Source organism: Colobus angolensis, unplaced genomic scaffold (genome assembly GCF_000951035.1).
Source record: "Colobus angolensis palliatus isolate OR3802 unplaced genomic scaffold, Cang.pa_1.0 Scaffold427, whole genome shotgun sequence".
Classification (NCBI taxonomy): Eukaryota; Metazoa; Chordata; class Mammalia; order Primates; family Cercopithecidae; genus Colobus; species Colobus angolensis.
In genome coordinates this window covers 319,616-335,930 of record NW_012117677.1, presented here as the reverse complement: position 1 = coordinate 335,930, position 16,315 = coordinate 319,616, and the positions used below count along the sequence as shown (strand labels likewise).

The following is a 16,315-nucleotide window of genomic DNA, read 5'->3' as shown; positions in this document are numbered from 1 at the left end:
AACATGGTGAAACCCCATCTCTACTAAAAGTACAAAAATTAGCCAGGTGTGGTGGCAGGTGCCTATAATCCCAGTTACTTGGGAGGCTGAGGCAGGGGAATTGCTTGAACCCAAGAGGCTGAGGTTGCAGTGAGCCGAGATTGTGCCATTGCACTCCGACCTGGGTGACAGAGACTCTGTCTCAAAACAAACAAACAAACAAAAAAACCTGGCCACAAGCAATCCTCTCACCTTGGCCCCCAAAACTCCTGGGACTACAGGCATGAGCCACCACACCTTGCCAATATGTTTGGGTTTGGGGGGTGCCAGCGGGGTCAGCGGGGAGTTGAGACAGGGTCTTGCTCTATTGCCAAGGCTGGAGTGCAATAGCGTGATGATAGCTCACTGTAACCTCAAACTCTTGAGCTCAAGCGATCCACCTGCAGCATCCCAAGTAACTAGGGCTACAGGCACATACCACCATGCCTGGCTAATTTTTATTTTTATTTTGTAGAGACTGGTCTCACTATGTTTCCCAGGCTGGTCTCAAACTCCTAGGCTCAAGCAATCCTCCCACCTCAGCCTCCCAAAGTGCTAGGATTACAGGCATGAGCCACCACAACTGGCCACTGATACTCTTTTTTTTGAGACAGAGTCTCGCTCTGTTGCCCAGGTGGAAGTACAGTGGCATGATCTCAGTGCACTGCAACCTCTGCCTCCTGGGTTCAAGTGATTCTCCCACCTTAGCCTCCTGAGTAGCTGGGATTATAGGCATGCACCACCACCCCTGGCTAATTTCTGTTTTTTGTGTGTTTTTTCCATTTGTTTGTTTGTTTGAGGCAGAGTCTCGCTCTGTCGCCCATGCTGGAGTGCAGTGGCGCAATCTCGGCTCATTGTAAGCTCTGCCTCCTGGGTTCACGCCATTCTCCTGCCTCAGCCTCCCGAGTAGCTGGGACTACAGGCGCCCACCACCACACCCGGCTAATTTTTTTTGGTTTTTGTTGTTGTTGTTGTTGTTGTTTGTATTTTTAGTACAGACAGGGTTTCACCATGTTAGCCAGGATGGTCTTGATCTCCCAACCTCGTGATCCACCCACCTCGGCCTCCCAGAGTGCTGGGATTACAGGTGTGAGCCACCACGTGTGGCTGGTTTCTGTATTTTTAGTAGAGACGGGGTTTCACCATGTTGGCCAGGCTGCTCTTGAACTCCTGACCTCAGGTGATCCGCCCGCCTCAGCCTCCCAAAGTGCTGGGATTACAGGTGTGAGCCACCACGCCCAGCCTCTGATCTGTATTTTTAAAGTCAGGTTTATTGAGGTATAATTTAAGTTGTAAGAGTTTCGTCATTTGCATTTTTTTTTTTTTCAGTTTGTACATCTAAAACATTTTTAATTGTGGTAAAATACACATAACATAAAATTTACTGTCTTAACCATTTTTAATGTACGTTTTAATAGTATTAAGTACATTCACACTGTTGTGCAACCAATCTCCAGAACTTTTTTTCCATCTTGCAAAACTGAAACTCTATACACTTGTTCAACGGGCATAAAAAAACTGCCCATTCTCCCTTCCCCCATTCCCTGGCAACCACTGTTCTGCTTTCTGTCTCTATGAATTTGACTACTCCAGGTACCTCATATAAGTGGAATTATACAGTATTTCTCTTTTGTGACTGGCTTATTTCACTTAACATAATGTCTTCAAGGCTCCTGCCCGTGTCAGAATTTCCTTCATTTTTAAAGCTGAATGATGCCACATTTTGCTTACCCATTCATCCACTGATGGACACTTGGGCTGCTTCCACCTTTGGCTATTGTGAATAATGCTGCTATGAACATGGGTATACAAGTCTCTCTTCAGGACCCTGATTTCTGTAACTTGTGGCTTTTAAAATGTGTCAAGGAATAAGCCTAGAAGAATTCTGTATCACCTTGTTTTGCATCTTTTTATCATTTGGAAAAAAGTCAGGAATGCAGCCCTAATTTCACCAGGTAATATCTGTCTAGCGTCTTCATGTGCTCACCCTCAAAGGGCTTCTTGTGCCGTTCTTCAGTGATATGGGAGTGCTTTAAGAATTGCCATTAAATAGAAAGGAGCAGCAGTTCAGCTGTATCTCAGAGATTGAGACACTCTGATCAGGGACGGAACTGGCAGTGGCAGGGTTTGATACAAAAAACTGTCATTTGAGTTTCCCCTCACATGAGACTCGAAGCCCCACGTCACCCTTCCCCAGGCCAAGAAGGTACGTGGTCCAAGGGAGAAGTCCGTAATGTCCAGCCACAATCTGTTCCACTGCTGTATGCCCTTCTCACTGGCAAAGATCTGTAACCAACAGCTGGGATCCTATTTCAAAGTCATAAAAGGGGCAGAGGCTGGGAGGGGGCTAAAATAATTTCATGAACAAGTTGATCAAAGAAATAATCTGTGAATGAATCTTAGAGAAAGGAGAGCCAGCCAGCCGGCCATGTGGACAGATAAGAGTCTTCGCCTGCCAAAAACAGCCCCTCTTTCCCGCCCTACATTGTCTGCAGGAATGTAAAAGCCATATTCTAGATCATTTGGCATTCAAATAGCTAAGTAGGCTTCACTCTCAGCTCAGAGATGACTGGGGAGCCCATGTTAGCATTCTCCCCTCCTGCCAGGAGGAAAAGGAATCTAGCTCAGGGACCAAAGCAAAGCTTATTCGTCTCCTCTTTTAAGACCCGGAGATGGAGTTCTCCACAGCCCCCCAGACACAGGTCCTTCAGCATTAAAGAAGCAGAGAAATCAAATGCACATCCCATACAGGAGAATTAGCAGGGAAGGGGGCTAAGGTGACAGATTCTGAAGAGTGAAGCACACCTTTGTGCTCTGCCTTCTTAAAATTCATCCTCTCACCTGCCAGCCTTGAGAATTGCCTATTTACATAACTAGCTGCCTAAAATGGAATATTGGATAATGCTACATGGCGGCTCACTCAATTTGAGCCCATCCCCAGGATGTGAGAGTGATCCAGAAGCCGTCCGACAGCACGCCATGCAGCACGCTGGCCTGAAGCCATGCCTCCTTGTGGTGTGATCCTGTCAGCACTCCGGAGCTGAGCAGATGTCAGGCCCGATCCGGGCCGGGCTGGGGGACTAGCTGAGCAGCAGGGGGAGGGGGCGTGATTCAGCAGTGGCACACTGTCTTCAGGGGACAAACGGTATCTCTTCCTGAGCTTCACAGCAGGCGCCTTGTTCTGCCCAAGGTGCTGTGTTGGAGACGGCCAACCTACAGGACCCGGGAAGGGGGGAGTTGCAGGATCTATGGGGACAGCTCAGCACGGGTGGTCATCAGTCAGCCCTGATGCCACCCCTGGCACTGTGCCAGCCTCACATCCCCTGTTGATCCTTTCCAGGGCACAGAATTCTCTCCCATCAAAACTGGATTCATGCTGCTTGCTTATAGAAGGAGTGTAAATAAGTGATAAGGAAATGTTCTGATAATGATAAGCAGGTATGTTTCCTCAGCAGACTAGATGTATCAAAGAAGGCAATTGTGCGTGTTTGTTCATTTATTTTTCAGCGTTCCGGTTCCTGTAGTCAGTTTAGAGAAGATTCCTAACCTAGTGAAGGCAGATGGTGCCAATGTCAAAATGAACTCTACAACCACTACTGCAGTTTCTGTCTCCTCCACCTCATCCTCTGCCGTCTCCACCCCTCCTTTAATTAAGCCTGTCCTGATGTCCAAGTCAGTGCCACCTTCACCAGAGAAGATCTTAAATGGCAAAGGAATTCTGCCATCCACTATAGACAAGAAACACCAAAATGGCACCAAAAACAGCAACAAGCCTTACAGGAGACTTTCAGGTATGTGTCAGTGTCATCAGGGTCGGACTCAAGATTAGACTGAAAGGGAGTGGCAGCCATAACCAAGGACTGATGTGCTCTTATCATTAAGCAGGTCCGTTTCATTTTAAGGGGGACGCAGAGTTTACCTGCAAGTAGGAACCCCACCTAAAAAGGCAAGGGAAAACCAAGTCTCTTCTTCCCTGGGCAGATGAAGTCCCTCACTCAGTTCAGTGCTCAGTGGGAGTTACCCTAGCAACCCGGGAGGCAGTGTGCTCTGCACCGACCTACTCTGTAGATTCCGAGGGTCTTGTGAGCAGGTGATTCTGTGTATCCATATCATGCAAACAGATTGAACTAGCCCTGGCTTCCATAGAAGCTTCACTGCTGGAAAGCTGGACAACACACAGGGATCTCATGGTACCTCAAGGCATGTGAGGGACAGCCCCTCCAGCAGCTGTGCTGCACAGGCACACACAGTCTCTGTCCTTTGGCCCCAGGAGTTTCCAGGTTGATTCTGCAGTTGGGTTTACAACTGTCTATCCCCCATAATCAGGTTGGAATTCCCAAACAGGAACACTAGGGCTGGCACAGCCGATAGGGTGTTGGGATGGTCTCTTGTGGGTCTATTCCTTGGTTGTCTGAGCAGACAATGGGGTGCTGGAAGAGGCACATGGGGTGATGGTTATCTGATGATTATCTGTTAGAGGCCCTTATATGGGTAATGTTTGCTTTGGATCAATCTGCTGTAGAACTAAACCTGGCAGTTTTTACTCTCTCCAAAAGACCAGGAGAAGCTATACATTTCATAACTTCTTCACACATCATGGGCACTCCCTGATGGTGGCCAGAGAAAGTAAAATGCAGTGACAGCCACCCTGTGACAGAGAAACTGTCTTCGGGTTAAGCTTGATTTGTAAGCACCCAAGGAATTATGGGTAATTTTTTTTGTCTACTCTGTATTTGTCTGTAGTTCTAGTTTTTCTATCTTTCATCTGTAACTCTTTTAAAAATTATCTCTGAAAAGTCCCTTAGGCCCAAAGCATTCAAATAAAGCAGGTATTGTACCTTGCACATCTTTGCCTGCACTGCTCACCCACTGTCAAGAGAGAAAGGTAGAGCCTGTTGCTCTCGCTAAGCACTGTGGGCCTCACGGTTTGGGCTGGAGCCCCCAGCACCTGGCTCTTCCTGAATGGAAAGCTCAGTTTCACTCTTTAGAGGTGGTAACAACATCCCCAGAAAACCAGTAGGCGTGGGCACAGTGGCTGGAGGCTGAGGGGTCCTCGCCATAGCAGAAGCACAGCCTTGGCTTCCAGCCTGTAACCCCATCTGAAGTTGTTTGGGGATTTTTCTGCTGCGCGTTGTTTTTGCATTTTGTGGGTTGTCTTGTCTCATTGGGTCTTTTGCTTGTTTCTGCCTCACTTTCACATTTGGCAGCCAGCTCCTACCCCCAGCCAACAACAGCCTGCTCAGCTCCAGGTCGACACGAGGCGCTGGTGTGGGACCAGGCACATGCCTGACTCTGACAGACCCAAGAGAAAACACCACACCAGGCAGCCTGGCCAGAAAGGGCCCCGAGCAAACCAGCATCTCCAGGCCTAGCAGGTTTTTTTTCTAAATGAAGCTAAAAAAAAAAAAGAGAGAGAGAGAAAAGGCAGACAAAAAGCAAAAAAGCAGGGAGGCGTTTTGGTAACCAGCCAGGGAATCTGTCTTGGGTATAGAATAGTTTTCTTGTGCACATCATCGGTAACACCATTGCAACCTCCTCATGACCCTCAAAGCTTTGAAAATTGAATACATTCATTTATTATGTTATAATCTGAGCATTATTATATGCTCAGAGTTCACTCCAACAATTTCAGACAGTTTTCTGGCTAAGTAACCTTTTTTGAGTTTGCAGCCATTCAAGGGTCTTAAGAACATACCACCAATTTCTGTATACCCCCTACCACCAGCAGCACTGCTGCCAGTCTCCCCACATGCCCAGAGGGCTGTGTCATTCCTGCTCTGCAGGACTTACGTGTTTGCTTGGTGCCTTCCAGAAACAGCACAGGCCATCCGAGAGGTGGAATTTTAAAGCCCAAAGGATCCTTAAGAGATTACCTAGCCTGGGCAATGTAGTGAGACCCTGTGTCTACAAAAAAATAACAAAATTAGGTAGGTGTGGTGGTGCGTGCCTCTAGTTCCAGCTACTCAGGCGGTTGAGCCCAGAAGGTCGAGGCTGCAGTGAGCCTTGTGATCACACCACTGCACTTCAGCCTGGGTAACAGAACGACACCCTGTCTCAAAAAATAAAAATGAACAAAAGAGATCACCTCACATCCCCTCATTTTAAAGGTGAGGACTGCATGACTGTCATCCTGGCAGGGGTGAAGGACCCAAGATGGGCATAGAAAGAACAGGCTCCTTAGAAGTAACCTCCACACAAGCTGTCCACAGTCAACTGGAAGGCAGGAGCTGGGGAAGCCTGGCCTCTCCGCACAGACATCCTTCATGCCACAAGGGCAGTCTGCCCTGTTTTATTCCCACGTGAAGCATCAGGCCCAGAGCAGTGGGGGCAGGGAGCAGCTGTGAGATTAACAGGCCCTGCCCTCTCTGCACCTTCAAGTTCAGCCTTCTCCCCTGCCCCTGCCTGTAACAATGCCAGAGTGCCCCTCAATCAGGTAAATGGTGTTTGTGGTCAGCAAGGCTGTTTGCAAAGCTTGCGCTGAGGGCTTTGTCAAGTGTGAGAGAGGCAGGTCACTCCGACATGTGAAGGAATAATCTTCCACTTACATGGCTAAAACTAGCAGGAAGGCAGGAACTGGAGTCAGGGTGTCTGTACTCTTGGAGCAGCCCAGGAAAGGGGCCACTGGGTCTCAGGTGGCTCTCCCTGGTCTGCAGCCAGCTATGCCCAAATGCCAAGGACCTGTGGAACCATTGCAAGTAAAATAAAGCATTAAGAGCATTAAGAGCAGCACGGCTCCTCTCCTCCCCTTTGGTCCCCACTCCTGCCCTATTCCCCAACCCTTGTGCTGCATTCGGCGTTGCTGCCGAAGCTAGACTTGGGAACTCTGGGTTCAGAGGGGAGCACCATTTTCCCACTTTAGCAGCTGGTTGAGAAAACAAAAAACAAAACAAAACAAACAAAAAAAAAAACCAGATTGCCTGACAATGTCTCACTTGTTGGTGCAAATGTGCATTTTTTTAAAAATGTAGTCTTAATGCCAAATTCTATTTAGTCTCCTTTTTTCTTATATTTTTTGTTTGTTTCTTAAACCAGAGAGAGAATTTGACCCAAATAAACACTGTGGAGTATTGGATCCCGAGACAAAGAAACCTTGCACAAGATCCCTCACCTGCAAGGTATTTCTCTTTCCATAAAAAATACTTCCTGCTCTGGCTGGGGCCTTTGTCGAAATGTTTGCATGCCACTCTCTGCACACGGCAGGGTGTGGAACCTCGACATGACCCCCAGCTGTTCTTTGTAAGGGAAATGCTTTCTTCTCGTCCATGGTAGCAGAGTGCCTGCCTCAAGCTGGCTGGCTTTTTAAGAAGGAAAAAAAAAAAAAAAAAAAAAAAAAAACTAGGCTTCCCCTGTTACTTGTGAGGCCAGACAGTAAATTGTATTTATAGGCACTCACAGGCGGTTCTAAAGCCTGCTACGTTTTAATGTATGCAGGAGCAGCGGCGGCGGCGGCGGCGGCGGCGGCGGCGGCGGCAGCGCCCTGAAAGGCAGCCCTGGAGGGGAGGATGATATGCCGCGCCCCTGATCCAGCCACACCGGGGTGGCCAGGGGAACAGCTGACCCAAGGCGGCCGCCATTGGGTCGCCCAAAGCCCTGTATTTCATGCTGAACTGCTAGTGCTTCTTGGGATCAAGGCGATGGCCCTCTCTGCTTGGTGGCTCTGTTTGTCTGGGCCGAATCGAGCCTCCCACCTGCACCTGGATTAACTCTAGCATTCCCTCGCAGTTGCCTTTCATCAGAGAGGTTTTCATGGGTTCTGCGCTGAAGCTCGTCATCTTATGCCATTTTTTGGAGGAAGCTTTGGCTTCTTAACACCAGGAGTGTAGGGCATGGTTGCGTTCGTGTGGTCTCTGCCTCTTCCTAGCCGCAGAACAGGAGCTGTTGCCTTGAAGTTGACTTTTCAAGCACCTCTAAATTTCCATGAATTGCTATTTCTGAAATGGAGGGTCTGGGGAAGCAGGTTTATGTGCTGATCAAAGAGGCTGTGCTTTTCATTTCTCTTCTCCTTAGACACATTCGCTAAGCCATCGGAGGGCAGTCCCAGGCCGGAAAAAGCAATTTGACCTCCTCCTGGCAGAACACAAAGCCAAGTCCCGGGAAAAAGAAGTTAAAGATAAAGAGCATCTCCTGACTTCCACGAGGGAAATACTTCCCAACCAATCCGGGCCGGCGCAGGATTCTCTGCCAGGGTCTTCAGGGAGCTCTGGGCCAGAACCGAAAGTTGCATCCCCTGCAAAATCCAGGCCACCTAACTCTGTACTTCCTAGGTAAGTACCACCTTGACGATAGAAGCCCTGAATGCTTGGTCAAGCGACTTTAGCTTGCCTGGTCTGTGGCATGTGGTCTGATTATGTGTTAAATGGAAGTCATAATAGTACTACTTCCTAAGGCAGTAGTAAAGTTTTAATGAGATAATGTACATAAAAGGCCCAGCCCAGTGCCTGCCACATAGTGTTCAACAGATTTTACTGCTGTCATCATTATCATCATCACTGTCATCACCATTGTCAGCAGCAGTGGACTTCATGGCAGACTAGCAGACCTTATATCAGACAGTGTGTGTTTTTACAGAGCAAGAATAAGCTGCAAATAAATACCTGGAACTGTGACACATCAGCCACCAGGTGACTTCCTGGTTGCCTGAGTTTTTATGTTAGTTGACGATTCCTGGAGCAGATGGATATCCACCAGGTGGATAGGCCGTTAGCACCTCTTAGGCGCTCACTGCACCATGCTAGTCCACTTGCCACGTATTTGTTTTCCACGCTCTCCTATCATCAGGATGAAAGGGGAAATTGGCATAGCAGAGGTTGTTTGTCCTTACATGTCTCTCCACACCAGGAAAGCTACTCTTCTGGGCCACCTGTTTGGGGTTTTATGTGGTTGTCCCGGACAGAAAGGAAAAAATAGAAAACAGAATTAACACTCATTTGGATTAAAAGTAATTTAAAATCCATGCATGTCCGTTTTGATGGGCAGCAGCTCAATTCCCAAATAATGGGACAGAGAACCACTTATTCAGAAATATTTATTGAGTGCTCGTTCCATAAGCAAGATTCCATGTTAGGTACTCTCAGGCAAGGGTCCAGAGATTAATGAAGCTAGACCCCGCTTCTCAGGAATTTGGAGCTTAAAAAAATGAGATAAGAATCAAGTATCCATAATTTTTATAAAAAGGAAACATTAATAATACTCCGTGAGAAGTGCAGATAACGATATTGTCTGATGTTCTTTATGCATACAGTGTGAATCTCAACGGGTAGCAAATAGGCTTTAAGAGGACATAGTCATAAAAGAAGGGGAGGGAGTTGATTTTTCAAGCAAAAACAAATATTTGAAAGCAGTCACTCCTGATCTGCCAGGCTCTCACCCTGATGCCTTCCATGTTGGTGCAAGCCTGACCCAGTTTGACAGCCATAGTCCCTCTGTCATGATGGCCAAGCTCAGCCTCAGGCGTTCAGGAGGATGCGGTCAGATGGAATTGCCATCCCTAACACTTCCATCGTGCTCACCATCGTGGCGTTACTGTTGCCGTTGACATGCTACTTTCCTGGCCACCCCTCACTTTGCAAGATCATTTTGTAATGACTTCTCACTGTCATGTGGGGTGTCGGTTAAGGATATTACCCTTGTTTTAGAGTCGAGGCAACAGTTCTGTTCCAAACTTCTGGAAGGGGTTTCAATTCTATATACAGCGGCTTTTAAACTTCTTTGTAGCTGTCGAACATTTTCATTCCAGCACAACCTGGGTACCTGATGGGAAAGTAGACTTGCCTCCCCCTGAAGCCGGCTAAGCTCACACATGTACCCAGAGCCATTGTCCCCCACACCCTCTCAAGGATCTCCTTGGGATCCCCAAGGACTCCAGGGAACCCAGTTTGAAAACCTTCTTTGATTATACAAATCTCCATCTATTTTTGACTGATGGAGGCACTTCTCACCAGGCAGTGGTACCTGGCTTAACAGAGAAACAAGGGAGCAGCCGTTAAATAATAAAAGAGTGGAGCCTGAAGGATCTGCTCCAACTGTTTCTTTTGGGTTTAATTTTCAGGGGAATGTTCATCTATAGAGAAATGCCAGCTGTTTGTGTTCTCTTAAGGAAGCAGAAAAGGATGGGTGAGGTTAATCAGCAAAAAGAATGTTTCTGGAAAAGAAGTGGGGGGGGGCAGGGGAACACATTACACATGTTGGTAACAGAATCTTTTTTTTTTTTTTTTTTTTTTTGAGATGGAGTTTCACTCTGTCACCCAGGCTGGAGTGCAATGGCACGATCTTGGCTTACTGCAACCTCCGCCTCCCGGGTTCCAGCAATTCTCCTGCCTCAGACTCTCAAGTTGCCGGGATTACAGGCATGTGCCACCGTGCCCGGCTAATATTTTGTATTTTTAGTAGAGAGGCACTGTCACCATGTTGGCCAAGCTGGTCTCGAACTCCTGACCTCAGGTGATTCCCCCACCTCGGCCTCCCAAAGTGCTGACATTACAGGCATGAGCCACCATACCCGGCCCACAGAATCATCTTTGAGGATCTTTTCAAGATTGGGTTAGGCACCAGAAAACTCAGGGGTGAGCTCTTTTCCAAAGTTAATCAGGAAAATGTCCTGCACTTATCTTAGTTTAGGACAAGATACCCTGCAATTAAAGATTGAAGAGCCATGATCAGAGTTGAATATTGTAATCCCACAAAACTTACAAAAACATTGCTTTACTCATATTGATGTATACACAATAGATGTTTCATCTACACAGATTATCTGTACTTGGCAAAAAAAAAAAAAACTATCGCACATGAATGGAATTTATTGTCATCCCCTCCCACTTGTGAATTCCCTTTGTAGGAAATGCTAACGTGTGTGAATTTATTTCATACGTATCTTTTTGTTAACCTTGAAAATATTTTCGTTCTCATATTCTTACATTGCAACCCATTCTTGTCAGGGATTGCTAAAAAGGGAACTTGAGTCTAGAATTAGAAAAGTTAAAGTTAGATAACAAGGGTTGGAATGGGATTTGAAGTGGAAATCTCAATTCCATGCCTACTAACTAGGTAAGCTTGGTTATGGTTCTTAGCCTGTCTCGCCTCAGATTGCTCATCTGTACAGTGGAGCTAATGAGAGTGAAGTGAGAAGGTACCAAGCACATAAGAAGCAGTCCATGGATGGTAGCTATTAGTGAGTGGGAGGGGCACTCCACAGGAAGGTGAAGGCAGTGAACGCCGGCCTTGACACTGCCTGGTTTCCATATGCCTGCCCTCCATGCTTCTGCCTCCAGCCCAAGGGGCCTGGAATAACACACTCATATGTTCAGTTTCTTTGCCTCCAACTCTAAAGGAACACGTTGCTTGCTCCAAAAAGCCCGAGGGTTGTGGATGACTAGGCCAGCCACAGCCAATGGGACTGTTTTAAAGGGCAAAGAGGGCTGGGCTCTGACAAGCCAGGCTGAGAGCCCTCAGGAAACTGGTGCCACAAAATTTGGGCACAGTCCCCTCTGTCTCGTAGACGCTTACACATGCAGTCTAAAGTATAAAAGGGCAAACTTAGTTAATCTTAGACTGACGAGGGCAGTGGGGAGAGAGGCAGAAGGTCCTAGATTCCTGACAAAGGGCAGAGATGAGTCTGGAATAAAAGCAACTTCTGTTCCATTCTGTATCTCATTAGGATAGTGATATTGCCACACTTCAAGCCAATTCTCTCTTTTTTTTTGTAGAGACAGAGTCTCACTATGTTGCCCAGGCTGGTCTTGAACTCCTGGGCTCAAGCAATCCTCTTGCCTTGGCCTCTCCAAGTGCTAGGATTATAGGCATGAGCTGCCATGCCCGGCCTTATTCTCTCCCTGACTTCTTATATATTTGTCCCTGTGCTGTTTCTACATCTGTTTCTCAGTCTGGAGGGCTTTGAGGTTATGCAGACAGGCACAAAACCCCTCTGTTTCTTATTAGCTTTATAACAGTTTCGTCATCTGAGGCCAGGTGCAGTGGCTCATATATGTAATCCCAATATTTCGGAAGGCAGAAGTGAGAGAATAACTTGAGCCCAGGAATTCGAGAGCAGCCTTGGCAACATAGCCAGACCCCATTCTCCACCAAAAGGGAAAAAAAAATCTCATCTAAGAAAGATCGATGCTAGTTTACTCATCTAAGGTGGCTGGAATAAGAAATGTACATTTCATGCCTGGCACATAGTAAGGACTGAATTAAGGTCAAATAGTAAGGTCAATTGCCCTCTGCTCTCTTCCTCAAGGCTCTCAGACAAACTGATGCTCTGCTTCCTCAAAGTAGTAAGGTGGGACTTTCTCTGCATTTCCCTGAGTTGAACTGGACAAGACCCATCATCCTATGCTTTGACTTTAGACCAGACTGGTGGGCAGATGGGGGACAGGTGATGTAGTTTGGAGGGAGAAAGAGTGAATGGCAACTAAACAAACTTGAGTGACTGTATCAACACCTTCCTGTGACTCATTGCCCCATTCCCCATCACTCCTCACCCAAGCCTCGCTTTTTCCGAGACCCAAGCTGGTTCCAGTGAACTTTTTCCCTCCAGGTATCATCCTGGAGTGCAGCAATCAGAGCTAACAGGTCCTGAAAGCAACCACCACTATATCGCCTCCAGGAGGCTGAATGCACCCTGAGGACAGTGAGCCCAAGAAGGAAGTGATGCGGAGCTCCCTCCTCCTGGTGTGTGTGCACACACCAGCATACCATCATGCGTCCCTGTTTCTCCCATTGCTCCCACAGCTAATTGTGGGCTAGAGCACAGCTTCCACACTCAGCTTACTCCCCAGGAATCTTCCACTCATCTCCTCTTTTATCTGGCAATTATTATAGAGTGTTTCAGCTGGTTTTCTTCTTAATTACACTGCTTTTTTTGTTGTTGTTACTGTTTTGAGACGGAATCTCCCTCCTGTCGCCCAAGCTGGAGAGCAGCGTCATGATCTCAGCTCATGGCAACCTCCACCTCCCGGGTTCAAGTGATTTTCCTGCCTCAGCCTCCCTAGTAGCTGGGATTACAAGCACCTACCACCATAGGCTGGCTAATTTTTGTATTTGTAGTAGAGATGGGGTTTCTCCATGTTGGCCAGGCTGGTCTCGAACTCCTGACCTCAGGTGATCCACCCACCTCAGCCTCCCAAACTGCTGGGATTACAGGCATGCACAGCGCCTGGCCTGCATTTTTAAAAATCAGAGTAAGATAGGCACATAGTTCAAAAATTAAATTGTGCTTAAATAATGAAATGAATGAAAACAATTTCTGCCATCCTGGAACATGTCTTTGCTCTTTCTGTGTTCAAAAACGCCTGTTTCCTGGATCCAAGTGACTGCCTCCTTCTTAGTTTGCACCTTTAAATTTTGATGGAGTACCTCCTCCATTAGCTTCCTGTGAAAAGATGTGTGGGAGGTCAATATTTAGAATCCTTGCACACTTGAAAATATTTTTATTCTACTCTCACACTTAAATTGATAATCTATCTGAGTATATAACTGGATTGAAAATCATTTCCCTACAGAATTTTGAAGACATTTTTTCATTGATTTATAGCATTGAAAATTTTATCAAGACGTTTAATATTATTCTGATTATCATTTCTTTGCACACATCCAGTTTTTTACTCTGAAGCCTGGGGGCTGTGAAAGTTCACACAGTAGTCACTCTTTTTTTTTAAGACAAGGTTATACTCTGTAACCCAGGCTGGAGTGCCGTGGTACAATCATAGCTTATCCCAGCTTCAAACTCCTGGGTTCAAATGATCCTCCCACCTCAGCCTCCCAAGTACCTGGGACTACAGGTGCAAGCCAGTGCCCCTGGCTAATCTTTTTATTTTTTTACAGAGACAGGGTCTTGCTGTGTTGCCCAGGCTGGTCTTGAATATCTGAGCTCAAGCAATCTCCTCAGCCTCCCAAAGTGCTGGGATTACAGATGTGAACCACTGCACCCAGCTGATCACTCTTGATGTAGCTCATTTTCTTTCATCGTACTGGGTATTCAGTAGCTCATTCAATCTGGAGATACTTTTCCTCTTCTGGGATATTTTCCTGTGTTACATCTTAGATAATTTTCTCCCCACTATTGTCTTTATTCTTTCTTTCTTGACTTTCTATTAGTTAGATGTTGGACCTTTAGCTCTCTTACCTCTTTTTGTCTCTTAATCTCCTTGTTCTACTTTCTGAAATATTTTCTTTGACTTTATCTTCAAAAATGGTATTTTCAATCATTTATGATGCTTTCCTATTTTTTTAGGATCTGGTTCTCTTTATCTAGTTGTTTCTTTTTTTTTTTTTTGAGACGGAGTCTCACTCTGTCGCCCAGGCTCGAATGCAGTGGCTGGATCTCAGCTCACTGCAAGCTCTGCCTCCCGGGTTTATGCCATTCTCCTGCCTCAGCCTCCCGAGTAGCTGGGACTACAGGCGCCCGCCACCTCGCCCCACTAGTTTTTTGTAGTTTTTAGTAGACACGGGGTTTCACCATGTTAGCCAGGATGGTCTCGATCTCCTGACCTCATGATCCGCCCGTCTCGGCCTCCCAAAGTGCTGGGATTACAGGCTTGAGCCACCGTGCCCGGCCACATCTGGTTGTTTCTTACACTATACCACAAGACACGATCATTTTTCAGAGGTAATAACATCCTAGTATCTTTGAAGATAAGTTTTTTAGTTTTTTCTCTTTCCATCATCGTCTTAGTTTTTCCAGGTTTGTCTCCTTTCTGTGTTCATGTCTTTGATGTGTGGTTGGGCAGTCTCACACTGGAGATGCTCCAGCAGTGTTGGGCCATCCCTAACCATGCACATTTAGAAGAGAGGTTCTAACAGCCTAATTGGAAGTCTGTGTGTGAGGTTGTCAATCAAAATTTTCTGATCACCACTCAGCCTTTTGTTTAAGGATTCCCAAAGGCAAGATCTGGAAGCCTTCTCTGGGGCCATTCAGTTTCTCAAAGATAGAAGCCTGGCTGGTGATGTGCCTGGCAGCAGGCATTCTGGAAGTCCTGACTAGAAATGGCCCACAGTTCCCCTGTGTCCAGCCCTGTGCCTCACTCCTACTCTGTGCTGAGCCTGATGGCCCCCTGTCTAGAATCTCTCCAGTTCAACTTCTCTGGCAAGTAAACCTTTGCTCTCTTGTTAGCAAGTTTATTGTCGTTGGCCGGGTGCGATGGCTCACGCCTGTAATCCTAGCACTTTGGGAGGCCGGGGCAGATGGATCACTTGAGGCCAGGAATTCAAGACCAGCCTGGCCAACATGGTGAAACCCTGCCTCTACTAAAAGTACAAAAATTAGCTGGGTGTGGTGGCACACGCCTGTAATCCCAGCTACTTAGTAGACTGAGGCAGGAGAATTGCTTGAACCTGGGAGGCAGAGGTTGCAATGAGCTGAGACGGTACCACTGCACTCCAGCCTGGGCGACAAAGCGAGACTCCAGAAAGTTTATTGGGGTACCAAAGAGAGTGTACTGGCAGAAATGGTGATAACTCATCATCTGGTTGTGTGAGGTGGCAGACATGACCTTTAGGTCTAATTGCTATGTATTAAGACCTTCAACTCTCAAGCTGTGTTTAGTCCTCACCTCACCTATGACTTCTGCTGCTCTAGGAATGTCCTAGAGGTGCCCAGCTTCTTGGAGGTTCTATAGTAGGTCAGTTCCTTTCCCGTTAGTTAATACTTCTCCGGCCACATCCTGTTTTCTTAATATTAAAATCTCATATGCTTGTATCAGTTAGGATGCTTCAGGTGCAAGTAGCAGAAAACATAGACTACCATCCATTTAAATAATTAGGAAACTTACTGCATGCTACATGAGGTCCAGAGGTGGAGGAGCACCAGTCCCCCACCATCAGAGATTGACTCGCCTTCACGGCCCTTCTTTTATTCCACCCTCTTCAGTCTTTTGGCTTCATCCTCAAATCCTGTAGCAAAGCAACTGTAGCAATTCCAGTCACATGTAGATATAACAAGGTCCAGATGAAGCTGAGGACCACCTTTCCTGTGTGTCTCTTTTTTTTTCTTAATAAACTTTATGTTTTAGAGGAGTTTTAGTTTCCCAGCAAAATTGAGCAGAAGGTACACGTTTCCTATATACCTCCTGCCCTCACATACATAGCCTCTGCCACTATCAACATCCCCCACCAGAGCCTTGTGTCTCTTTTTTTCTTTTTTTTTTCTCTTTTTTGAGATAGGGTCTCACTCTGTCCCCCAGACTGGAGTGCAGTGGCATGATCTCAGTGCAACCTCTGCCTCCCAGGCTCAAGCAATCCTCCCACCTCAGCCTCCCGAGTAGCTGGGACTATAGGTGCCTGCCACCATGCCTGGCTAATT

The 16,315-nt window shown here is 46.8% G+C and overlaps 1 protein-coding gene across 3 annotated transcripts in view; it reads left to right on the top strand.

Moving 5' to 3' along the window:
• ATXN7L1 (ataxin 7-like 1) overlaps positions 1-16,315 on the top strand; it is a 277,297-nt gene that overhangs the window by 234,508 nt on the left and 26,474 nt on the right. For all 3 annotated transcript variants that reach the window (XM_011956865.1, XM_011956866.1, XM_011956864.1), the window contains 3 exons: positions 3,526-3,809; positions 7,051-7,133; positions 8,026-8,282. In XM_011956865.1, coding sequence (XP_011812255.1) covers positions 3,526-3,809; positions 7,051-7,133; positions 8,026-8,282 — 624 coding nt within the window. The remainder of the gene's footprint in view (positions 1-3,525; positions 3,810-7,050; positions 7,134-8,025; positions 8,283-16,315) is intronic.